The 27,488-nt window shown below is 39.1% G+C and overlaps 1 protein-coding gene across 2 annotated transcripts; it reads left to right on the forward strand.

Annotated features, from left to right (window-relative positions):
- amacr (alpha-methylacyl-CoA racemase) lies at positions 1 to 27,354 on the forward strand. 2 transcript variants are annotated; one of them, XM_085279904.1, is made up of 6 exons: positions 1 to 105; positions 3,765 to 4,021; positions 4,444 to 4,587; positions 6,881 to 7,041; positions 24,651 to 24,837; positions 26,808 to 27,354. In XM_085279904.1, the coding sequence occupies exons 2-6, from the start codon at positions 3,775 to 3,777 to the stop codon at positions 27,215 to 27,217; spliced, it is 1,149 nt and encodes a 382-aa protein (XP_085136030.1). In that variant the 5' UTR covers positions 1 to 105; positions 3,765 to 3,774; the 3' UTR covers positions 27,218 to 27,354. The 2 variants fall into 2 exon arrangements, with proteins under 2 accessions (XP_085136030.1, XP_085136029.1); XM_085279903.1 differs by lacking the exon at positions 1 to 105 and adding an exon at positions 376 to 446.
- The last annotated feature ends 134 nt before the right edge of the window (positions 27,355 to 27,488 follow it).

The raw sequence follows: 27,488 nt of genomic DNA on the forward strand, positions 1-27,488 counted from the left end.
GGAGTTAACCACTCTATTAAAACTAGCTCCCCAGTGAACTCCTTCGGAGTTGTTTACTTCGTATAAACCTCTTCTGAACAAAAAAACATCTTTTCAGCTGAACAGGTGAGGACGAGCAGGAGGCTTGGAGGACGGTATATTTGAGTGAGAGTTGGGTTTTATACAGCCTGTTGGTTGCACCTGTGTAATTTGGCCAGAATTACTTTTTATACATTTAGCTACGATAGTAACTCTATGACAGTTATGAGCGGTTTGGTATGACTGTTTCGTGTGTGTTTCTTTCTTAAGTTTGTTACTGTTATGTCGTAAGCATGTAGTTGTTGTTTAGTACACACGTGATTCACCCCAAAGTGTTTCAGACATATCCAGCGGTCACTGTAACGTCAGTCTGCTCAGGCGCCCGGTGCACGCAGCTTCAGCAGAGGTGTCTTGTCTTCTCCTTGAAAGTAAGCCAAACTGCTCCTTAGTGCTATACAAAGTGTCGGACGCAGTGTGAAGATGTGCTCCACTTGTGGTGCTGTAGCCTCCCCTTGTTGCTTCGACTGTTCATGACGCATAACGTAAACGAGAAATAGCCCGTTTTGGGCCAAACTGCAGTCAGTGATTGGCTCAAAAGCATTGAGTTTGTTGGTAGTGTAGTGTCGTTACTTGGGTACTAAACGGAGCTACGTGTGCATGGTGCCATAGACAGTATAAAGTAACGGAAAGAAAGGATTTCAGTATAAAAGTAGAATCTTATACTGTCTGTGGACATTTGTGTACTGTAGTGTGCATGGTTGCACTCACTGATAATGGATGTCACTTTGACCTTTGAATAAAATACTCAGGTCCAGTTTCAAAGTCTAAAGTTTAAACGTCTCTGTCGCTGCAGACCACCAGGAAGGCTATTTCAACTGTGGTTTAGTTTGTCCTCTTCTGGTAGTCTTGGGTGCTTGAAAAGAAGACAACGGGACTTTGTTGTTCTTTAGTTCTGAAACAACTATTGGAGATTCTTAATGATCCTGGTTCATTAACTCACTATTGTGGATACCCCAGGATAATTCAAGGTGTGAATTGTTTTTTAAACATTACCACCCTCTGCCACAATGTAAGCTATTAAGGGCGCATGGGTCAAATTGTGACTGGGGAGGGATCTCAAGACTGCATTGTAGGTGGGTGATAGTTAGTGTCTGCTTAGTGACGGTCATTCAGAGTGGATGTAGACAGCCTCCTTTATCCTTTTCTTAAACAATTTCTCTTGGTCAAAAAGATGAACATCTACTATGACCTGGATGACTGAGGACCTGCACAGACATCCATCTTATGTTTTTACTATAATACATATTTACATGTATATGTTATACTTAGAGACTTAGAGAGTTTTATTGTCGTTGTGCAGTTTCTTGCACAGCGAAATTGGGCAGCTGGACCACAAGGTGCAAAAGTAAAGAAGGGAAAACAATATACAATGAGGGGAAAATAAATAAATAAATAAATAAAAAGCAATATATTTTTATACATATATGTGTGAGTGAACTATATACATGGTGTATGCATAGGAAACATTGAAACAGAAAATAGACTGTCAGTATACTCTACACTACTTGCCAAAAGTATTTGCTTGTCTGCCTTCACATGCATATGAAGTTGAGTAACATCTTATTCAAAAACCATGGGGTTTAAAATATGTTGGCCCACCTTTTGCAGCTATAAAGGTGCTCTGTCAGGTTGAGGTCAGGTCTCTGCAGGCAAGTCAATTTCGTCCACACCAAACTCATTCGAAAAAAGATATATCGAAAAATATATATAAAAAGATAAAAGGATATCGGTGAGTAGTGGCAGCAAGTCGCGCCAGCGTTCACTCAACCGGAAGATGATAACTTGTACCTCCAATGGCATTGTGGAACCTGCTTTGTGGACTGATGTACAGTTTTGTTGGAACAGGAAGGAGCTAAGTCCAAGTCCCCACACAGTGCAGCATGTTTTACACCGCTTTAACTGAAGCTTTGGATTGCGCTTGGCGATTTAAGGCTTGGATACAGTTGCTCAGCCATGGAAACCGATACCATGAAGCTCTCTATGCAATGGTGTTGAGCTAATCTGAAGGCCATGTGAAGTTTGGAGGCCTGTCGTGATTGATTCAGGAAGTTGGAGAAACCTGGCTACTTCTATGCACCTCAGCATCCACTGACTGCTCTCTGTGATTTTAGGTGGCCTTCCACTTTGTTGCTGAGTTGCTGTTGCTCCCAATCACTTCCACTTCCACTGACTGTGGGAGTCACTCTGGCACTGATTGCTTTTTCACAACAGCAATGTCCTTAATAGTAGCAGATCCAGTTTTTCTTGGTTTGTTTTCAGCAGACCAACCACATTAAAACCTCACCAATTTTACACTTAACCTTGGGTAGGTCACTTAAGAAAGTCCGCAGATACGCAATAGAACCAATATAGGACTTTTAAGACCAATATTGAAGCTGATATTTAGTAAAAGTCTGATCATTTTTTTCTTTCAGAAAACATAGCAGCTACATGTAATTATTTATGAGTCCTTATTAAGCTAATATGACAGTGTTGTATAAATTAAACTGTTTTATTGTCCCAATAGAGAAGTTCCAGAGCTCTGGTTGATGCAATATCAACACTCATAATATGAGTGTTTCTGTTGAATGAGCATCATCCATCCCTCTGAACTCTCTTCAAATTTGTCTTCGTCTTTGGATTACCAATGTTTATATAAACCAAAATGCGTGTTTCTTTCATTTCATATATAAACTGTCTGCCATAAGAAAACTCACTATTTTGTTTATCTTCAGGCAAATTCACATTATAGTACAGCTCAGGTACAGTGTTGAAGCTGTGTGTTATTGCCTCTTAACACAGTCTGGCTCCATTGCCAATAGCATTCACACAGAGAGTAGTGTTCTAAGGATCCTCTGATACGATGTGGCTTTGAAATCTGTTTTTTGATTTCTCACTCTTGCCAAGGTCGACCTCATTCCCCTTAAACAGAAGGTTTGTCGCCCAAGGATTTTTCACCCGAAATTGCACTTTCAGAGATTTGTCCCGGTTGCCTGTGTGTTTCCCTTTGATGCGCTGCAAAGCTTTCCATCTTAAAAAGAAAAAAATGATGTTGCTGTGTTGCAGCATGACCACAGCATCAATTTAGATGTTTGACGGATGTGCAAAGCATAAAATGGGCCCCCTTTCTCTGTCTTTCCCACAAAATGTAGGCACAATAATAAAAGATCATGTGATTGCAGGTCATGAGCAACATAGAAATGAGATCACATCAACTGATGTTACCAGTCCAGGAATGGGGCTGCTACTGTGCTGTTATTAACAGCTTTTTCTCCTCTGTCACAATGTGACACCCACTTTGAGCTGCAGGGCATAATCAGACCGTACCATTTCTGGCACTGAGTCCAGAAATGAAGCTGCACTTACAGTTAGTGCTAAAGGTTCCTCATTACAGCCAGTACAGTGTTGCTGTTATTGTTTTCATCTCAGTTTGAGGGTGTTTGTCGGTGAGTCATCATGGAAAACTGCTGTTCTGGAGACATGTACTGTTATATGAACTACATATTCTTGCAAACACTTTGACATAGACTGGCAGACTTTTAGACTGTATGTGTGTCTGAACAGATTTTTGTCAGCTAAACTTAAATTTCTCCTAACATCACAGGCTCTGATATTAGCCTCCCCACCCCATCCCCCCCAACTACTGCTATTGGTGTTGCATTGGATTGCATTAAACTGAAAGAAGTTTCTGTTATTTGATCCTATAGTCCTTTAATCATGGCACTGGCTGGGGTTAGAGTTATTGAGCTGGCAGGCCTGGCACCCGCACCCTTCTGCGGCATGATCCTGGCAGACTTTGGTGCCAAGGTGATCCGTGTGGACCGGACCAAAGTTCCTACGTCTTTGGACACACAAGCGCGGGGGAAACGATCTGTGGCCATCAACTTGAAGACCACGGAGGGTATAGCTTTGCTCAGGAAGCTCTGCATAAAGTCTGATGTGGTCCTGGAGCCGTATCGCAAAGGTGAGACCTGCAGCACAATAGTGCCAGCAAGGTGTCTTGCTCTCTACAACATTATTGTACTTATGTACAGAATTACTTAAGTAATTATAATGTTTAAAAACAACTTAATTCTTATAAATTCACTTACATAACAAGTTGGCAATTTAGGGAAAGAAAACTATATATCCTAATGTAACACAGAAGTATGGCTCTTTGAGTTATATAAAAAAACTTTGTGTTTTATTATACTCCTATTTTTTTTACACATAGAAGATTCTTAATTTTTAAATGCCATTGACTCTTATGTGTCTTCAAAGGGTTTACATAAGGTGACAAGCCACGTAGGAATATGAAAGTCTTTGAAAACCAACATCAGCAGTAGCAGAAACAGAAAAGGTAATGTGTGATTAAATTTACATGTGGACTTAATTTTGACTGCCCAGGTGTTATGGAGAAACTTGACCTTGGTCCACATGAGCTATTAAAGGAAAATCCTCGGCTGATCTACGCTCGCTTGACTGGATATGGTCAGAGTGGATCTTATGCCACCGTAGCTGGGCATGACATCAACTACACTGCCATGTCAGGTAACACAACTGTTAATGCTTTCAGATCAAAATTTTAGACTCATAAGACTGCAGACTTCATCAAATATTTATATGTATTTATTATTAATTGACATTTATTTTATCCTTCTTTTACGTGTGCACATGAGCTGTGAAAACAGGCCCTTTTAAGGGTGTCTGCATCTCACAGTTAGAAATGAGCTCAATGCTCCTTCATGTTTAAAAAAAGAAGCCAGTTAAGGTGGTTTAAGCACTGATCTAGGATGCTTCCTGGTCACTTCCAAGGTGAGGTGTTTTGCAGCAGAACCAGGATACACTGAGAGAATATGGGCCAATCCATTAAACACCAACATATTTAAATAGCATCATTTCAAAATTCTTTAAATAGAAATGTTAACATTTTCTTACCTACCATGTGGCGTTACCTTAACAACCACAAAGGCTTTTTTTTTTATCCTTCTCTGGCTTTGTGATTAAACTGTTTCCTTGTTTCGTTTTTTTCAAAACAGTGTAGTTAGAACCATTTCTTCAAACTTAAAATTCATATATAAAAAGGTATGTACTCACATTCCCAGTTCCCATTTTAAAACTTCATGGCAGCGCTATAAACTGTGTGAAGGACTGCAGACTGACACAGGGTTTGAATAAAAGGGTTTGAAATGACAAGGGAGCCTTCATGAACTTGATAATTTGAGGTTGGGATAACCCTAAAAAAATTAAAATCTTAACAAGAGTGTAATGTGTGAATCTCTGAGAACAGTGGGAATGGGTTTAAGTCACTCATAAAGATGTCGGCATCTCACCAGAAGAACCGGAGGCAGGGACCTTTTCTGGCCATTCACTGTAAAGCCTAGAGATGGTTGTGTGGGAAAATCCCAGTAGATCAAGAGTTTCTGAAATATAGACTTGCACATCTCGGAACTAAATCATATCACATTCAAAGCCACTTTGATCACTTTTCCTCCCCATTCTGATGTCGTGGTGGTTGTGTTGATCATGTCTGCATGCCGAAATACACTCAATTGTTATTGGCTGATCAGATAGATAAAGGTAAAGATTCCTTTATTGTCGCTATACTTGGGCATCGTAAGGTGTAATTAGAGCAGAGCTTGCATTTCAGCAGACTAGCGTACATACATTCTTACGTGCTCTCACTCAGATATTTGAGCATGTCTATCTATTAAAAGGACAAGTGGGCGTATGACTACAAACTCCCAAATGAGGTCTGATAATGTAAACGTACTTTCTAGTTGTGCCTCCAATTAAACAAGCCCCAAGAAACCTTTAATAAAGCAGGATTTACTGCTTTATTAAAGGGTTCTTCTTCAGTCTTGTTAAAGCATTAATGAGAATTTTAGAAGAGGTTCTAGATATTTCTTTTATTCATATTGTTAATATCAATCAGTTGGCACCGGTTATACCAGATGAACTTGATGGATTTTTGAAAATATATTAAAAAGCATTTAACCCCCCACACACATTCCCCTCTCTTTCACCTACGTTTGGTGTCTTTACGAAATGAAAAAAGGCCATCTGCATGGCCTCTTGCACTTTCATGGCCATATGCTGGGTAATAAATTGTACTCACTAACTGCAGCATTATTTTATTTTATTTTTTTCAGAGAGTCTTTGCAGTCACCCTAAAACTCTGTTCAAGAACACATTTCTGTTATAATTAGCCCATTAGTGGTTTCCTAATAATATCATTTTAGTTTCAGCAAAGGAGGTGAAATATTTTATACATACATTTACACTTACAAGGATGCATTTTAAAGGTCTAGATAACAAGTTTTGATAGTCTGTTTGGGCTTTATTTTGCAGCACACCAAGCCAAACTATCCATGTTTATAAAGGATTAAAGGGAATGATGACATCAATGTAAGCCGAGCCAAAAATATTGTCTTATATGGTACTTTGTGAGAAAACAACAGAAACGATTTTTTTTGGCCTTATTATAGGGCCACGGGTCAGATATGAACCCGGGCCGGCCACGCTGTGCTATACAGCATATGGTCGTCGCCTCATCCCAGTAAGCTAAGTCGGTGCCCCAAGGTCCTTTTATGCTATTCCTTTGTTACAGGAAAAGCAAAAGGAGGGAAAAAATACAAAGCAAAGGTTACATGCTGCTTTAGCAATGCCAGCAATGGATTTGACAGACTAGAAGAAAAATAAACCCATTGAAGGAGTTCTGTTCACTTGCGCACCACTAAATATCTTTCATGCATTGCTGTTTGTTGTGGCTCTTTTGTTTTCACTGAGCTCAACAATACTTGATTTTCTGCGTAAAGCTTCTACTTTTTCATTCCTGTCATAGGCCTTTTATCCCGGCTGGGTCGCAGCGGCGAGAAGCCTTACGCTCCACTGAATCTGTTAGCAGACTTTGGAGGCGGTGGTCTTACGTGCGCTCTGGGGATTGTCCTGGCGCTGCTGGAGAGGACAAAGTCAGGGAAAGGACAGATCATTGATGCTAGCATGGTAAGCACCACTGATGTAAACAACTACTATCATGAACTGTATAAATGTAATAGTTAGAAATTTTTGTTTTTATCATAACATGCTTAAGGTGCTTGGTACAAAGTGCTTGGCACATATTCAGACTTACAGAAGCCCTGCAAACTTAAGACTATGTGTTCTGTTTTATGTTGCACTGCACTGTGGTAAACTGTGTGGCTGTTATACCTTTCCCCCTGCAAGAGCATAGGAAACACTAAGCACACTATGAAAAATTAGTTTAATGTACTTATTGTAGTATAATAAAAAAGTAATCAGTGCGATGTCCACTCCGCTGCCCGTGTGAGTATCTTCAAGTGATTGTATTTCCTGTGATAGTAGGATAAGTCATTAGGTGGATTCCTTGCAAACATCTGGTTTATTAGGCAAAGACAGAAAAATGCTAGTGGGTGTGAAGTAGGGCTGGGTATCGTCACTGATTTCTAGAATCGATTCAATTCCGATTCACAAGGTCCCGAATCGATTCGATCCACGATTCGATTTAATTCGATTCGATTCGATTTAAATCTGGGAAATTTTGACAGTCAGAGATATAATTCAGATCAGGACATTTACATATTTTTGTATCTATAAAAAGGAAGCTGACACTCTCAAGACTTTATCCAAGGTGTGAGCATCACAGCAGATGCCTTTGTGTCAAAGTAGCTGAAGATAAAACACAGAAAAACATGTAGGTGATTTTCCTGGCCTGGGATTTTATAAAAATATTCTGCAGTACATCAAAAACGAAAGAAAACCATTAATTAATCAACATTACCTCTGACGTTACAGCGGTTTTATTAGAGACATGGCTAAGCATTTTGCATTTTGAATAATTTTAAAAAGTTTCAATTTGTTCAGTATTGAACAGCAGAAATGAGGTTTTCTTTTCGGAAGAATGTAAAAGGGGAAAAAACAGCGGCCGACAGCGCTGTAAGCAACAGTAGACTTGTGTAACAAGCAAGCGAATAATGAAGAAAGCGAAACTGTTCGAGAGAGAGGGGGGGGGGGGGGGGGGGAGGGGGAGGGAGAGAGGGAGAGAGAGAGAGCTGCGCATCGCAATGGAAGCAAAACAGTAAAAGAGTGAATTCATGACGATGTTTATGTGAAGCGTTTGGATCTTCTTTTGCTGCTGATTCGGTCAATATTGTTTGGAGAGAGATCAAACTAACAGCTTTAGAATCAGCGCATAAAGGGCGTGAACACAAAGCGCGGACCCGGATCAGCGAGCTGTCGGCTTTCAGCCCCGACTGTGAGAAAGGCGACATCTAACTGATTCTGATCCGCGGGTCGCGCTGTGTGTTTAAGTCTATGTGCAGAATCCCTGTACCTGCTCTCATTTACTGTTTGGTGGTTCTTGAAATTTTGTGAGATGTCACCAGAGATTCTGGCATTTCGGACAAAATAAATTTATATTAAAAAATCGATTCAGGATTTTAATGAATCGATTTTACGTTATCCAAGCCAGAATCGATTTTAATCGATGAATCGATTATAAAAACCCACCCCTAGTGTGAAGCAGTTATAAATGTGTGCTCTGAGCTTGTCTTATGACAGAAAAATGTTTAGAACCAGGCGGCTGAATTAAAGTGATAGAAAGTGTTAAAGTATTTACAATGATTTGTCAAAATGCTGAAAAAAAAGAGCAGTATTCTTTGCTCTGAAGTGCAGCTACAGACTGACAGCCCTCACGTCAAATGCGCTGCACTGTTCAGATAAACAGAGTTGAGTCTGTCTTTAAACAGGAACATCACAACATCCTTTGGAGATTTTTGTTTAGTGCAATACGTTTGCAACCCTTTTATCCTGTTAGAAAAAAATAGCTACCAGTGTGGCTTGAAGTTGCAGCAGTTCTACAGTTTTTACATAATCCATCCATTCTTCTGTTCTCTTCTGCCTATCCAACTCAGGATCGGGCTATCTGGAGCCCATAGCAGCTGCCATAGGGCAAGAAGTGGGATACTTTTAAATAATAATTATATAAAATACTTCACTAACTGAGTGGTCCTGTATACTCTCAAGCCTATTAGACTATTTATCTATTTGTTGCTGCTGTCAGTGTAATGTTATAGAATAATATGAACTTAAACTAAACGACTTCAGAACTTTAACATATAACAACATTTACAGGTATGTTGTAATGTGTTACGTGTGTGTGTGTGCGTGTGCGTGTACGTGCGTGCGTGCGTGCGTGTGTGTGTGTGTGTGTGTGTGTGAAATCATGTAAAAATGCAACGGTATAAAATGCTGTGTATTTATAAAATGATAGATAGATATTCCTCTGCATTCCTAAGACAACAGTCTGCTTTTAGGATGGACTTTTTCTGTTTTCCCACATAGCATCCTCTGCACTTCACCGCTTCTCTTTAACTCATATTTGCAAATCTCTGGACAGGGAGGGATAAAACTCGATCATGTTTACTGAGATCAGCAGCAAACCTTTCAGATTAAAAGTCATAAATACGTGAAAATGATGCAGCTCTGTAATGTGTTTTACAGACTCATGGATCGCAGGTAATTGACGGCGGGAATGACGGTCAAGTTAGAGATGATCTTTTCACTCTGTCTTTTCACGCACTCTATCAGCTCAGCACAGCAGCTGTGCCATCAGCTGCAAAGCCAACAAACTGTACATGTAATTTCAGAGATGCCCTTCATAACTGAAGGATGTGCCAGACAGCAGCTGTAGTAGATAGCTGCAGTTTCGCAAGTTGAAAGAAGCTGCACATCTCACCCCTGTGGGGAACTGTTCACTGATCACAAGTTCTGAAAGTGAAAGTTATTTTGGCTGTAGAGAGATTTGAGATGCAGTGCTAAAGCTCAGAGAGGGGATGAAGTTTAATATTTTTACATTTTTAACTTGGGTACACAAGTTTGAATTTATTTGGGGTTTTATCAGATCCACTTAAGGTAAAAGGTATTAATACAGGCTCAAAGTTTAACACCACTTGAAAACGGGCAAAAATCATATTTTGCATGTTTGGACCTTAAAAATGTTCCAAGTAGAGCTTCAACATGCAACAAGAAGAAGTGGGACTGAGACAAAACATTTTTCTGAGCATACAATTGTTTGAAAACAATGCTTAAGCTGAAACAGGCCGTTTTACAGCAGATGAAAAGTTTAGGACCACACCTCCAAAAAAACTGTAAACCCCCCCAAAACATAAATGAAAGTTCCAAACATGAACTCAGTAGTAGAGTTGCAAAGGGGCGGAAAATTTCCGAAAAGTTTCCGGTAAATTTCCATGGTAAGTTAAGCTTGGGAATTTTGGAAATATTCCATATTGGAAACTGTCCATGGAAATAATGGGAATTATGGAAATTAATGGGAATTTAGGAGAACTAACTGGGAATATATTATTTCCAAGCATAAATATAAACAGAAATCATAAGAAAACCTCCATGCAAAATCTTTTCAACAGATATTTAAACAGATTTATTTGTAAGTACAGTAGAATAGAACACGTTTCAATAACTTGTTTCATGGATGAATAAAAACAGAAATGTTGAGTTCAATATTACCATCCCCTAACCCCGTTCATTCAAAAATGCCCCCTGTCCAAAAATCTCCACAAAGTCCCATTCAAAAGGTTAAATGAAAAATGCCACTTATCCTCCAAAACGTCCCATTAAACATGCAAATCTTCCTTCAAGCAATCCTCTTTTCTCATTTTTGCTCAGTCAATAGACTCTTCCTGGACCTCATCATCATCCAACAACATGTCCACTTCCTCAGCATCCAACTCTGAGTCTTCCTCTTCAGTGTCACTTTCCAGCCTTGTTGAGGATGGCTCTGTGTCAGGCTCAAAGAGCCGTAGGCTTGCCCGAATGCCGACCAGCTTTTCCACTCTCACATTTGTGAGCCTGTTGCGAACCTTTGTGTGGGTGTTTCCAAACAGTGACCAGTTGCGCTCAGAGGCGGCTGATGATGGTAGGATTTGGAGGAGGATGGAGACTACAGGTGCAAGGGCCTCAGATTCACATAGTCCCTTCCACCAGGTGGCTGCAGATATGTGCTGGCATGACTGCCATATTCCATCCCCTTTCCAAAGGCCTTGCTTTGTTCGATACTTTGCCAAACTGCCTAGAACTTTGCCTTTATCGAGACCCAGGTGGTCAGACATGGCTGTAATGACCGCATAGGCACCGTTGATCTCTTCCCCAGAAAGTATGCCCTTCTCATATTTGGGGTCCAGCATGTAGGCTGCTGCATGCACTGGCTTCATGCAGAACGCCCTCCGCTGTTCCAATGACTTGACCACAGCCATTTCCTCTGCTTTCAGTAGTAGGGAAGTGGGCAGAATTGTCTGGATTTCTTCTTTGAGTTCTGCAAAAAGGCACTGGACATCTGACAAGATGGCACCATCCCCCTCTATCTTTGCTATTGCTGCTGCAATAGGTTTGAGGATTTTCAGACTGCTAGATACTCTTTCCCAGAACACATCATCCAAGATGACCTTCTTGATGTCACTGTCGATGCCTACAGACTGGGATATGGCCATCTCTTGCAGAGACTCCTTTCCCTCCAGAAGGCTGTCAAACATGATAACAACACCACCCCATCGTGTTATGCTGGGAAGCTTCAGTGTAGTACTCTTGTTCTTTTCCTTTTGCTTTGACAGAAATGTAGCGGAAGTTACTTGTTTGCCTTTAACATATTTCAGAACTTGCTTCGCTCTCTTATTCAGAGTGTCCATTGTTTTTAGTGCCATTATGTCTTTTAGGAGAAGGTTTAGTATATGGGCAGCACAGCCAATAGTAGTTATATGAGGGTAGGTCTCCTCCACATGTGCCCAGGCAACCTTCATGTTGGCTGCGTTGTCAGTGACCAGTGCAAAAACCTTATCTGGTCCAAGGTCATTGATGATCACTTTTAGCTCATCTGCAATGTATTGGCCTGTGTGTCTGTTTTCCTTTGTGTCTACACTCTTGTAGAACACAGGCATAATACATAATCACATAATCACATAATACATAATACATAATACATAATCACATAATCACATAATCACATAACTACATAATCACCACAGAGTGGTGATTATGTAGTTAATAATTCCTTGTCCCCTGATATTGGACCATCCATCAGAGATGACTGAAATACAGTCAGCTTGGTCAATGGTCTGTTTCACCTTTGCTTGAACTCGACTGAACTCTTCATCCAGTAGATGAGTAGACAATGCATGTCTGGTTGGGGGAATGTATGCTGGTCGGAGAACATTCAAAAATCTCTTCCAGTTCACATTGGATGTCAGCATCAGGGGTGAGCCAGTTGCATAGATTGCACGAGCGAAACACTCATCTGCGTTTTTCTGGCTAGTGTCATCCATAAAATCAAAGAATCCTCTGATGCCAGAGGGACCAGGAGCTGATGAGTGGGTATCTGAGTCTGATACAGCTGAAACAGATTCATTTTCCCCTTGAGTGGAACTCCTGGCTGCTGCATGTGTTGGGCCTTGAGGAATTTTTTTGCACTTTGCAGTGTGCTGCTGCATTTTTGTGGCATTCTTCACATACGTCTTATCACAATACTTACACATATATACAGATTTCCCTTGTACATTAGCTGGTGTAAAATGTCTCCACACATCAGATAGCGCACGTGGCATTTTTCTGTAAAATAAAACAAGAGCTTGTAAAAATGCTAATGCAATGCAAGAGATCGTAATAATACAATTGCAATATGATAATAAACAGATATAAATAGTAAGGCTAGCTAAACAACTGGAATGATCTTCAAAACAAAAAAGCCAAATGAGGAAGCTAGCATCTTCTTTATGTTATACTAGCTATGGCTTATTTAGCATCTAACAGATGCTAGCATTTTATCTAGCATCTTATCAGATTGCTATCTACCAGATTAATACATTTTATGTGATATTCACAATTTAAACATTTAATGAATATATTTTCCCATAAAATCATCAAAACTTACCTCACTTGTTAAGTCCACAGGCTCAAATGTGTGCCTTCAATACTCTTTGTCCTTCAGGCTCAAAAGTGTGGTCCATGTGTACATGTGATGGAGGCATGCACAGTGCCAGTAGGTGGTCTCAATAGCCATGCAGCAAGCTTGTGCTCTGTAAATGTGATTAAGGAATGGCATGGATATTCAAGTGTATTTGAATTGCATTTGTTTGTTTTTGTCAATATTATGCTAAAATATGCTTTGCTCAACTATATTTAAGTTCCCTAAGAAGAGCCAACCTTCAATTTTGAAAATTCCCAGTTTACTCCCATAAATTCCCGTTAATTCCCGTTTATTCCCATGGAAAGTTTCCATCTTTGAAAATTCCGGGAATTTTGCAACCCTACTCAGTAGTGAGTAGCTCCACCATTATTGTTTTTGATCACTTCAAAAATTTGTTGTGGCATGCTTGATGCAAGCCTTTCCATGAGGTGACTGGGAACATTTCTCCAAGTGATGAAGATGTCCACACGAAAGGCATCTATTGTCTGGAACTGTTGTCCATTTTCGTAAACTTCCGTTGCCATCCATCCCGAAAGGTTCTCATTTGGATTTAGATCACGGGAAGAAGTGCCTTGTCCTGTGGGCATTGTGCACTGTAGCATTGTCTTGTTGAAAAACCCAGTTGTTACCATGCAAACAAGGGCCCACGAGGGATGCTCTCTGCAGCATCTGGACATAGCCAGCAGCCGTTTGATGCCCCTGCACCTCCTGAAGCTCCATTGTTCCACTGAAGGAAAAAGCACCCCATTATGGTGCCTCCTCCACTTTGGCGCATAGAAAACATTCTCATCAGAGAATAAAACTTTCTCCCACCTTTGATTGTCCCATGTTTGATGCTCTCTTACAAAGTCCAAACGGTCAGTTCTGTGGTGTTCAAGGAGACGAGGTCTTTGAAGCCCTTCAGTCTCAGATGCCGTCTGATTGTTATGGGGCTGCAGTTGGCATCAGTAATGGCCTTAATTTGGGTCGAGGATCGTCCAGTGTCTTGACGGACAGCCAGTTGGATCCTCTGGCTCAGTGCTGGTGAAACCTTTTGGGGTCTTCCACTTGTCTTTTTTGTTCCATAACCCTCAGGATCATTTAAGAAATTCCAAATGACTGTCTTACTGCATCCCACATCCAGCAGCGATGGTGCACTGCGAGAGACCCTGCTTATGCAGTTCAACAAACCTGACAAGGCAAAGGCCTTTTAACTTCTTGTTAGTGATGTTGATTGACTACATCTAGTAGTTTTCTCAGCTGCATCCAAGCGTTAGTGTAAAGCATGCTGCAACCAGAGTGAGTTGGGCTCAGCACCGTAGTTCCAGTGAAACCAACTGTTAGTACTCTTACTAGCATACCAAGATATTTTGTACAATTTCACGTTCCAACATGACTGTGTGCACCAGTGCACAAAGCAAACCCCATAAAAATCCCATAAACACACTAAAACCTTGTGGGAAACCTTCCCAGATCAGTGGAAGCTGTTACAGGTGGAAAGGGTGGGCCAACATCATACTAAACTTATGAATTAAGAATGGGATGTTTAAGTTTATGTGCATGTGAAGGCAGAGGAGCAAATAGTTTTGGCAATATAGAGTATGTATTAGCGCTGTATTCAAATTCATAGAACTGTTTAATGCATTTTATGTTTGTTTGGTCTGGTGTAATTTATATTTTCATGCTGTGTTACTTAGTGTCCTCACCCTCAGGTTGTTAGTGGCATAAGCATATGCATGTCAGCATCCACTTAATGAGGGATGCGAAATGCAGAGTATTACAATTCAGTATAAAATCTTTGGCTTAAATTCAGCCTTTTTATGAAACTTATAATATGTGTGTTAAATAATTTTTTTTTATTAATGCATACATAATTATGGTTTTACCCTACCTACCTATCCTATACAAACATGATCAGTACATATGTTGACTGGATTTTACTGTAGTATAATCCAGTCAGGTACAGCACTTTTATGATGGCTTAAAAAAATCTATCCTCCAATTAGAATAGAGACAGTTGATTAGATTGTAGAGGTGTTGGGAAAAGACCATTAATAACCACAACGTAAGACTGCACACTAAAACTTGCATCTTTCGTATTGTATTTAATTAATTTTAACGTATTTTTATTTTACTTGTAGAATTCTTAAGGCCAGATTTACTAGTGGGTTTTTTTTTGTTGGGGTGGGGGGTTGTTTAGTTTTTTTGAACTACCAAAAAGAATAAGCAACTTTGATAAGCTACTATTGAGATGTCCTAAATAGGCATGGTGATAAATTGCGACTGAAAGGCAATTTTGAATGTTATTATTTGTGATGTGCAAATTTATAGAAAATATCATATCAAAACCCAAAATTAAGATACTGTAGTATTTATGTTATTCTTTCTAACTTGATTTTCAAAGGTTTGAGGCTGGCAGAGTGGCAACTTCTTGCATTTTGTGCCAGTACTTACAGCTTTATTTTGTGCCTGATATGGCTGTCAGTATTGCTGCTAGGAGCATTTGTTCATTTGGGCTTCCAAGAGGAGAATGTTATGTTGGTGCAGGTGGACTGCTTGAAGCTGTGGGGTGGTGCCAGAGCTGTGGCTCTGTCCTGTTGTTCTTTATGCAGTCGCAATCAGTTCCTTCGCCCACCTGTTTTTCATCTCCTTCCTCTGCTGCTTTAAATGACCTGATTCAGTCTCACGGCTCTTCAGCCTTGAGTTTTGAGGCAAGCTGAAGGTTGAGGTTAGTTCCTGCAGTTTTGTTGGTCCTGGTGAAGTGCATCCTATCCACTCGTTAGTCCCTGGATAAGCTTCTGATTATTCACTAACCTTTCAGCATGTGGCATTTTCTCTCCCCCACTATCCAGCTTACTGTCTTTTTGTTGCTCTTTTTGTACTTCACTATTCTTTTTTCAACCATTTTCGTTCTGTTAATGCAAATGGAATGAAACTTCCCAAAGGTGTGTATTTTTTTGGATTTTTTAATTTTCAACATCAGCTCCTTAATAATATCAATAATATTCACTATACACCAAATTGTTCCTCTTGATTATATCGTGGCTATTTTTGGCCAATTGAAACCCATTATAACCACCTTTTTTGATTCCTTGTTACTGACAGTACTATATCATGCGATTTAGGTAAAAATGCTTTCATTCTAAACTCAACACATGAAAATTGTAGTTTTTTGTTAATTTATGTTGTAATTTATGTTAGGTCAGTCTGTCTAGTCTGTCTAGCTAGCCAGCTAACTAGGCCTCTTAGTTAGCTAGTTTAGAGTTTTTCTGTTAAATTATGTTGTAAATTTATGTTGCATGTAGCACCTTGGTTCCTGGAGGAACGTTGTTTCGCCTCACTGTGTACTGTTAAACTGTATATGGTTGAAGTGACAATAAAGCCAACTTGACTTGACTTGACTTAATGTTTTTTACCAAATTACATCATTTACCCATTTTTGGCCAAGCAAGCGATTTCATGTAATATTCCGAGTTTCTAGTAGCGGCCTTTGATGGCTTACCACACTCCAATGGACCAAAAATAATGAAACAATTTTGACATAGGTTTGATCTTAAGGATCTAATAGTTTGTGTTTGAGCATGACATTGCAGCACAAACATGTATTTGCAAGATAGACTGGAATAAATAATGATGCTGCAGTGAATTTCTGTCGATGCAGGCTATTGAGCCCAGTCAAACTCAGCTTTGAAGCACATGCTAAAAGCACTTTTACTCAGTATTTTTCATAAAAAGAGACCATACCCAAAATGTTAACTCTAAAAAAAAACAAAACCCAATCACAGGACATTTTGTTCAAACCTGCAGCTGCAGCTGCAGCTCAAACGACAACAGCACTGTTTCTAACATTTTGAGTTATTTTCCAGTGTTAGAAAATCAGCACTGCTCAGTGTTAGCCATTGTTAATCTTCAAAACTGACTAGGTTACTTTTAAACATATAACACTGTCAAAAGTGTTAATTTAACACTCAACAGTGTTGTATTTAACACTCAGAGGTGTGGACCCATATAGACACTCTCCAGTGTTAATTTAACACTGGAGATTTTGCTGTGAATGAAGTGAGAAGAAGGTGCAAAAGGTGCACCTCCAGGATTGCAGCAGCAGCCCCTTGCACCAGGTGTAGAAAGTGTGCTACAAAAACCACTCTACTGTGGTTAGTACATCTTGCTGCTAATGAGGATGAACACAGAAGCACACACTGGAATATAAAATTGTGATTTTCTTCTTGGCCATTCATTCAACCCCCCCCCCAGTAACATTGTTACTGTTACTGACCTGCGATGATGATAAAAAAAAATATTAGGTTTCATCATTCATATGCTAAAAAATGTGAACTCTATTACTATTTTCCCCCAAAAGCGTAGTAATAATACATAATCTGACTGGTATTCAAAGGGTATAATATCTGAATTTGAATTATATTTTGGTTTTCATGACTAGGACTGGTGCTAATTTAAAAAATCAAGTCAATGAAAGTAGAAAAATGCTTTAATATATATGAATTTTATAGACATTTGTAACATAAACAGGGGTGGCCATTTTTGGCCACGAACAAGCTGAGAGGGAGTTTTTTTGTTCTTCTGTCACTGCACAAAAAAACAAAGACGCATAAAATTCATTGATACTGTTAATTATTGCTACACATCTAACCTCCATCATGGTTAGAAAAGAAATCAGATGGCATGTATTATTTTGAAAAGAAATTGGGGTTTTATGATGTTTTCCATTTATGAGTTCCTAGGATTATGTGATCTAACTGGTATTCAATAATCAATGTTGATGTGAATCAATGACATGCGCCAGACTCTACTATTAAACTGGTGTTTAAAGGGTTAAAATTTTTAAAAGTAATAACTATTTTATATTTATGAAAAGAACTGAAGTTAAGCTTTATGCAGAAAAAATGGCAAAAAACCATAAAAATAATAAAAATTTCATTATTCTATAAGTAGAATAATGCAGATGTTGTTTTTCAAGTTGTTAATGATACTACATAGACAGAACATCAATTTGATTAGTTTATTATATTGCCTTGGATTCTCTTTAATGAAGCGTGAGGTTGTAGAAACACCTGTTGTGGCCTGTTCTATGTGTCAGTGCAGGAGCTGATTAAATGCCCAGCAGTACACCAACTGCATCACAACTACCAACTGTGACACATGTTCGACATGATTTCTAATTTTTCTCTCAACATCACTGGTCTGCTATCAATTATATTATTAGTGTCCATTACTGTCCGTCCGTACCTGACATGCCTATCGTTTTGATGCTTAGGTGGGCTGCAGCCAGTGCCAGCACGCTCTGTATCTGAAGGCAGGGTGCATTACACGCTCATCGTGTGCTTTTCTGCCATTCTGACATACGTGGACATATTTAAATTCACACCTGTGGGCACTTTACAGACAATTTCAGGGAATTTAGAAACATTGATTGTGAAAGAGTCACTTGAAGGTATGATTACCTGTGTGTGCAACTTCATTCATTCATTCATTTTTTCATTCATTTATTTATTCATTTTCAGGCACAACAAATACCTATATTGAACATAAAATACACAAAACAAAAAACAAAACTTGCCTGAAAAAGGAGTGGGACGAAGAAAACTTATTAAATCCCACCCCTATACTCACTCATCAACAAAAAAAAAACAATAAACTTCCCGCAGCTACGCCCATCATTGCATACAGACCCATCAACAGCCCCAGGCAGATACAAGCATCTAAGCGGCAGCTCGCAACCAACAATTAGAGCCTTCATAACTGAATACAGAATATATAAATTATAAATTGCATTAGCACAGGTAACAGGCAGTAATAACTACAAGTAACAAACACACATACATATACATACATATATATCTACACACACAAGTACATATATGTACATACATACGCACACTTTATTTATTTATTTTTATTTTGGAATCCATACCAGCAATGGTAAGAGAACAGACATTACAGAGCACACTAAAAGCATCATTGAGTATACTGTGACCAGACCAACTGTTTGTAGAGAAATTTAAATCTATGAATATTTTTGCATTGTTTCAATTGTAAACTCAGACTGTTCCAGATTTTCACACCACATACAGACACACAAAAGCCTTTACGGGTTGTTCGAGTTCTGGGTAATTTGAATTCTCCAAAGCCTCTCACATTATAAACCTTTTCTCGAATTTCAAATCTAGTTTGTAAATTTGCCGGTAAAAGTTTAGTAAAAGCTTTATACAAAATTATGGATTTATTGTAATTAACCAGATCCTGGAATTTAAGTAACTTTGCCTGAAGAAAGAATTTGTGAGTATGATCTAGATAACCAGCCTTGTGAATAATACGCAGTGCTCGTTTCTGTACTGTGACTAATGGATTAGTTGTATTTTTATATGTATTTCCCCACACTTCCACACAATATGTAAGATATGGAAGAACCAGGGTACAGTACAGAGTACGAAGTGCATCTTTATCAAGGAATTGTTTCACTTTGTTCAAAACTGCGAGGCTTCTAGAAATTTTGGTTTTTATGTGTCTGACGTGGGGTTTCCATGAAATTTTGTTATCAATTATAACTCCCAAAAATTTGTTTTCACTCACATTATCAATTGGTACACCTTCAATGATAATTGGTAATTCTATATTATATTTTAAATTACCAAAAAACATTGCTTTAGTTTTATTTATATTTAATGATAATTTATTTATGTCCATCCATTTTTTTATTAATTGTAGCTCCCTGTTTACAGTCATTACAAGATCAGTATAATCATCGCTACTGAAAAATATGTTGGTGTCATCTGCGAACAGTATGAGTTTAAGTACTTGAGAAACATCAAAAATATCATTTATGTATACATTGAAAAGTTTTGGTCCCAACACTGACCCTTGGGGAACACCACATGTAATACCAAGTTTCTCTGAATGGTAATGCCCTATGCTAACATATTGTTCCCGACCTGTTAGGTAACTTTTTAACCAGTTACCAGCTTTCCCTCGAATACCATATCTTTCCAATTTATCCAGTAAAATTGAGTGATTGATTGTGTCGAAGGCCTTTTTGAGGTCAACAAAAATACCAACTGCATATTTATTTTTATCCAGTGTATCAGTAATTTCTTCTACTGCCTCAATTATCGCCATTGAAGTGGTTCTTTGCGTTCTGAAACCATACTGACCAACATTTATTATTTGATGTTTTTCAAGGAATTTTTCTAATCTTGAATTAAAAAGTTTTTCTAGAATTTTTGAGAATTGAGGCAGTAGAGAAATAGGCCTATAATTGGTAAAACTGTGTTTGTCATTACTTTTATATAGTGGTATTACTTTCGCAATTTTCATTTTTTTTGGAAAACAACCAGACTGAAATGATAAATTACAGATATATGTTAAGGGACTAGCAATATTCAGAATAACCTGTTTAACTACAGACATATTTATGTCATGATAATCCATTGAAGACTTACTTTTACATTTTAATGTGATATTTATTACTTCTTGCTCATTTGTAGCTGAGAGGAACAGTGAAAAGGGATTTGATTTTATATTACTGATATTTTCATTTTTATGACACGGGATGTCCGCTGCTAGTTCAGGGCCAACATTTATGAAGAATTTATTGAACCCATCGACAATATTACTCATGTTGTGATTTTCACCATTTGCATCAGTAAAATATTCAGGATATGATGTTCCAGAAGATCCTTGTTTAATTAAGTTGTTTAACACATCCCAAGTTCCTTTTATATTGTTTTTATTTTCATATAATCTTCTTCTATAATAAAGTTGTTTGCTCGTTCTTATAATATCAGTCAATTTATTTCTATATGCTTTATATCTTTGTTCCACTTCTTTTGTTTTTACTTTGATAAACTGTTTATACAGATTGTTTTTCTTTTTGCAAGCATTAATAATTCCTTTTGTGATCCAAGGACTTTTTATCTTTTTTTTTCTTTGTCATGTGTTCGTTTACAGGACAATGTTTGTTGTACCACATAGTAAAAATATCTAGAAAATTATCATAAGCCTTGTCCACATCTGACTCTTCATACACCGAACTCCAATCTTGTTGTGCTAAATCGAAATTGAAGGCATGAATTGCTTCTTCATTTATTGTTCGCTTTGCTATCATGATCTTGGTATCTATTTTTTTTAAATCACAGTCACACAAAGTAAAAACTGGTAAGTGGTCAGTTATATCACAGACAAGCAGACCACTATTAATTTGGAAATCCATGACATTAGTAAAAATGTTGTCAATAATAGTGGCGCTATGTGAAGTTGTTCTGCTTGGCTTTGTTATTGTTGGATATAGTGATAAGCTGTACATTGTGTCAGTAAAGTCATCAATGGCTTTTAACCTTGTTGGATTTAGCAAATCAATGTTAAAATCACCACAGATAAATAGTAATTTTTGGTTCACCGAAGCAAACGTTTTTTCTATCCATTCATTAAAAGTGTCAATACTTGAACTGGGTGTCCGATATATACAACTTATTATAACATTTCTCTTTTTTTCATTCATAATCTCAATAGTCAAACATTCCAAAATTCCATCAATAGCCATAGACATAGTTGTTACAACATTATATTTTATAGAGTTATGAACATATATAGCAACCCCGCCGCCCGCCTTATTTAATCTATTCATGTATTTTAAATCATATCCATTCAAACAAAAATCTATTCCTTTATCGACATTGAACCAAGTTTCAGTGATGGCTATAACACTAAAGGGGCGAGAAAATTGTTGCAAATAGTCCTTAATGAAATCAAAATTAGAGTACATACTTCTGCTGTTAAAGTGAATTAATGAGAGCTTCCCGTCTAGGTTAATTTCTTTTTCATATTGTTCCTGAGTGAAATAATTACAATTTTTAACAAAAGAAGAGAGAAAGTTACTTTCAGAATCTATTTCTGGATCTATTATATTATGCTCCTTATATTCACAATCTAGATCAATTACTTTCTGTTGAAGAACTAATTTCAACGTGTCCATGTCATTTCCTGGTGTAATTGATACATTGGTGTCAGTTATACTTGTCCAGATCCTCCATGTTCCTCACTATCAGTACTTTTGCCTCTTCTGGTGTCCCGTTTAGCTTAATGAAAATCTTACAGTTTGTTACCCATGTATGTTGTATTTTACCGTTCTTCTTCAGTTGCCTTGCCTTCCTCGCGATGTCTGCGTTTTTTCGTGTCAGATGCTCATTAATGAAAACGTCCGTGCCTTTCAGTTTGCGTCCTTGTTTCAGCAGTGCGACCTTGTTCTTCCGATTGACAAATCTCATAATGATGGCCGGCAGTCTGTCACTCCTCCTGGGCAGTGAGTGACATGCTTCTATGTGCTCCAGGTCCATCTCTATCCCCTTGCTTTGGAGGAAGGACGCCACCTGTTGCTCTACCGAGCGGGTCTCCTCGTCGCTGGGCTCCCCGACGTTCCCGGCCACCGCGCGCGCGTACGAGCGCGGCTTGATTTTAATACCGCTGATGACCACGTCGTTCGTACGGGTGTACTGCTCCAGCTCATCCACCCGCCGCTCGAGATCCATGATCCGTCTGTCCTTCTCGGCATTTTGGAGGCGTAGCTGTTTTACCTCCTCCAGAAGCCCCAGAAGCAGCTCCTGCTGTGCCCTGACTGCGGCCACGTCTCCGCACAGCGCTCCGAGGGAGGTTTTAATGTCCTCAACCTCCTCTGGTGTTGGGCCTTTCTTGGGTGGCATACTGAAGCGAGAGCACGAGGCGGCCACCACGAGGGACCCGGAAGCGGAATTTCTGATGATGGCGCCTGGCTAGGCCTGCTGGCTGATGGTGGAGCCTGGCTGTGGCCTGCTGGCTGATGGTGGGATAAACAACCTCCCTGCCCGTGCACACTCTCTGATGCACAACAGCAGTCACCGGCTGACCTGGGACGAAAGACAGATTTCATGGAGACCCCTCTCAGTACTCATGAAAGCTGTACCCCAACCTGAAGCCAAGTCTTCACTCTAAGGTTTAATGAACTTGCTTTTTGCCCACAAAAGGGAGAGGTGTGGCCACAATGTTAGTGAGCAAACAAATGTGTTTCCCCACAGCCTGCTTAAAGAGTACGACCACACACCCGCAGCCTTACATGGTTTTAGTTGTAACTGAAACCATGTAAGGCTTCCTTTGCTTTGCTGATTTTCCCCCCATTGTTTAGTAATCTACTCTGAAGCTTCAGTGTTCATTCTCACTGCCCTCCGAGCTCTTTTCAGTGAAACGACTCTGGAAGGCTCGCTCAACACTACACTTTATACTTGGCAGCAGACAACAGACAGGCAGTATTTAGATGATAATAGAAACCACAAAAACAGCTAAATATAACTCAAGATAATAAATACTGGGTGCTTGTTCAGCAGGTGGATACAGACACAAGTCCAATAAGCAGCTGCTTGCTAATGTTTGCCAAATCGATTTAAAAATCTATGATATGTCAGTGTTGTGTTCCTTAGTTGTTTGCATTGCTTCCAAGCGGTTAAAGACATCAATGATTGCAGGTTTTATAGCTTTAAATAAAGACAGACAATGATCTCCTATTTTTCTCCTATTTTTGTGTCAGCTCTTGCTCTTAGAGATCTTATTGAGGGGATGAGTGGATTCAGCTGCTGTATACAGTATGAGGTACACAAGAAAACAGACTATTAACACTGCACTCCACACTTATGGTCTCATTGTTCTAAACCAGAAATGCATTTTTCATGAGTGAAGATCATCAAAAGAGAAAGCAATATTCTTCAAACAATAATTTGGGGGTTTTTTTGGCAGCGAGTAACAGTGAAATCACTGAAGCCCCGACTAGCTGGAGATCTTTCTCCACTCTGCTTTGTCTCTGACGGCTCACAGAGCTGTATTATATAGATGCACAGCTTGTAAAATCCGGGGCTGATGCCAGCATTGGTTTTTATGATAACCATTTGGCCGGTACTAGTGCCTTTGTGCTAATTTAGTGCTGTCGTTGACCCTTCTAGTGCCAGGCAAGTAAAAAAAACAAAAAAAACGTGAGGGGAAAAAACAAAGTCCAAGCACAAGATTAATGTGACTCAAAGCTTAAACTTCAGCCACTGCCATAGTTAAATGTTAATTATGTGGTATGTATGTTTAGCTGATGTATTGATAAATCCAGTTAAACGTATTTGCTCATGTAACCCTTAATAATAAGCATGCTGTCAATTAGAGGTCACACAAAGTGATTGTAATCAGCAGTAAGAGAGTGATGGTAGTTACTCTCTTACTGCCTTTGCAGAAGGACTATTGCTGACTGATTCCCTCCCAGCAATGTTATTATTTGCATTTTTTATGTCATGCATTCATTATTTTTTTGATCAAGCTTTTTCTGTTTACTCAGCAGCAGTGGAAGCTCTGAATACAGAAAGCTGTGTTAGTATTTAGAATGTGATTTGTGCGTGTCGTTGTTGCACTGACACCACATTTCATCTTTGCTTTGTATTTTCTGTTCTCTAAAGATTTTCATGCCAACCTGCTTAAAAAAACAATATCCTCTGTCATATGTGTGACAGTTATCTACACTCACACTAATGAATTAAAGGAAAAAATAAAAATGAAAAGAAAATTGTTTCTTTTTTTTCAATGACATGAAATATGAATCCCTGTCTTCCTGTCTCATACTCTTCAGGTGGAAGGAGCAGCATATATGGGTTCGTTTTTATGGAAATCTCGTAGTATTGGTTTGTGGAACCGGTCTAGAGGAGAAAATATGTTGGACAGTGGAGCTCCCTTCTACGATACCTACCAGACTTCGGATGGACAGTTCATGGCTGTTGGTGCCATTGAACCTCAGTTCTACAAACAGCTGCTTAAAGGTTTGTTGACTTATTTGAATCAACAATAGGAAACATTTATGGTGGCTAAGAATCAAGTTTAAGGTTCAATCCAAAAATGAATGAATCAGAAAACTGCCTGTAACCCATCCAATCATGACTCTGATCAATATTTGAGCAAAGTGAAGCATTACAGTACACTGCCAAAGTCTCGAGCTAACCCTCATTGCTTCATATTTTACTTGGAAAATTGGAAATGAATGCAGCGATTTGTTGAAACAGGCAAACACTGAAACTGAATTCTTATAACAACTTTTATTCTTCAACACAGCTTGGATTCTCCTACACAAGCTTTTTTTTTGTTGTCATTTTTAAGTGGTCGTCAGGAATATTTCTCCTGACTTGTTGAAGATCATTCAAAGCCCTTCTTTGGATGTTGGCTGCTTTTTGTTTTGTTCTCTGTCAAGATGATCTTTCAGTAATATCTTTTTCAGTGATAACTCTTTCAGTAATCTTGAGGTCTGGGTTCTTTCTATCCAGGTATTCTTTTACTGCATTGACAGTGTGTTTTGATGCTGAAAAATGAAGCCGTTGCCAATCAGATGCTTTCCGGGTGGAATCACATGGGGGATCAAAATCGGACAGTAGTTTTCTACTTTCGTAATTCCATCGGTTTTGAAAACATGCCCAACACCACTGGCGGAAATGCAGGCAGAAACAGAAAATTTAGCATACCTCAGCCTTCTCTCCCTGTTTGCCTTCCTCAACAACAGCGTTTTTAGAGCCACGCTTCCACTGAGACTAGTTCTGATGAGGCTTCAGTGGATGAATCAACTGAAGGGCCAGATGCATCTCTCAGCTTCTGTGTCAGGTGTGGATTTTTTTTTTACCTTTTTCATAAGGACGTGACTTTCAGATACTGCTCATCTGCTGCAGAGTTTTTTGGTCCTGTCACTTTTTTTTCCTATCCACCTGTCCAGTTTCCTCAATATTTTTTACATAATGTACATCATGCACATGTGTCAAGTTTTCAGCTAATGGCTCAATGGTGCAAAAGCTATTGAAGGCCTGTCAAACTGTCATCCCCTGAGTTCGGTGCCTTTTTGAGGCTTGGGCGATTCATAGGTCAGTATTATGTGGCACAACATTTCTCTAAAAATGGCCAAAAAAGAATGACGAGCCGCCTCTTATCTCTCAGTAATATGAAGCGTTGGTAGGTCTGCACGGCTTCAGGGTGCAGCATGTCACCATCAATTTCTAGGTCAATGCCTGAGAGTAGTTTGTCATCATGAAACTGCCCCAGTGGGAAATGTCCCGTGGGAAGAATTTCCAGAGAATTTCCAGAGCTGGCGGGACCTCATTCTAAGGACCCGCACTTCCAGGACCCCGCATTCACAGTGCCACCACGTTGTGGGATGGATTATCTCAATATGGCAGATGTGCCCACTACCACACATTTGGACTGATTTGTGACCACTGTTTGGGAGGGATGGTTATATTGTGTATCTGGAATGAATTTTAGGTCTCTACGTCCATCCCATGGGGAATGGGAGCAAAAACAAAAGTGTTGCGTTTATATTTTTGTTCAGTATATATATATATATATATATATATATATATATATATATATATATATATATATATATATATATATATATATATACACCTTTTATGTATTCATTATATGAAAATACTGCGCTGCTGATCACTCCTGTCTGTCGTATTTGGCTGAAAGAGAAATTGTGCATAAGAAATTACAGAAAAAAACTGCTATATTAAAGTCAGTGCTTAAATCCTGCACATGGAGTCATTATTCATTATTTAGTAGAGCAGTAACGAGTGGTTAAAATGATTACATCATGTGGCCAACTTGGACCTTCAGCAAGATCAGCAGCCCATACTGAGATGAAAGTGTTGGCTGCTTCTGCACCAGCTTGTTATACTGAAGTTTATTTAACTTGATATTACTTTTGGGTCATAAAAAGTTTTGTTTTTTTGTTTTTTCTTTCTAGGCTTAGAGTTGGATGCTGGAGAGTTGCCTTCTCAGATGAGCTTTGATGATTGGCCAGAGCTCAGACGAATCTTCACAGAGCGTTTTGCCTCAAAGAGCCAGGCGGAGTGGTCAGAGATTTTTGATGGGACTGATGCTTGTGTTACACCTGTGTTGTCTTTTGACCAGGTGAGCTCACACCCACATAACCGGGAAAGAGGCTCTTTCATGAAGGACTCCAGTGGGGAAGAAAGCCCCCGACCAGCCCCGGTTCTGTCTCGCACTCCTGCTGAGCCTTGCCTCACCTCCGACCCCGTTACTGGAGAACACACGGCTGAGGTCCTACAGGAGTACGGCTTCACATCCCCACAGATAAACCAGATGCTGTCAGCAGGAGTCATAGAGTGCAATGCTGTGAAGGCAAAGCTGTAAACAAACAATCAAAACAGTCAAGTTATAAATGTTTGAAAATCACACAGTGGCACCACCTTTTAAGATTTGAAGGAATCAGTAATTAAACATGTGATTGACATACTGGAAATAAACAACTGGTTTGGATAAAGCAAAGCTACATGCAGAGCACATTTGAGTGACTAACAGTAAGATTATGTCTAACATAACTGCGAACAAATCAAAAGAGAAACTAAGAAAGTTATTTTCTTTTCATAAGCTAGGATTTCACAGGAGGCTGCTGTGTGCAAAG

This window comes from Mchenga conophoros, linkage group LG7 (assembly GCF_057382185.1).
Source record: "Mchenga conophoros isolate Kocher_MC1m ecotype Shallow Benthic linkage group LG7, M_conophoros_male_GT1.1, whole genome shotgun sequence".
Classification (NCBI taxonomy): domain Eukaryota; kingdom Metazoa; phylum Chordata; class Actinopteri; order Cichliformes; family Cichlidae; genus Mchenga; species Mchenga conophoros.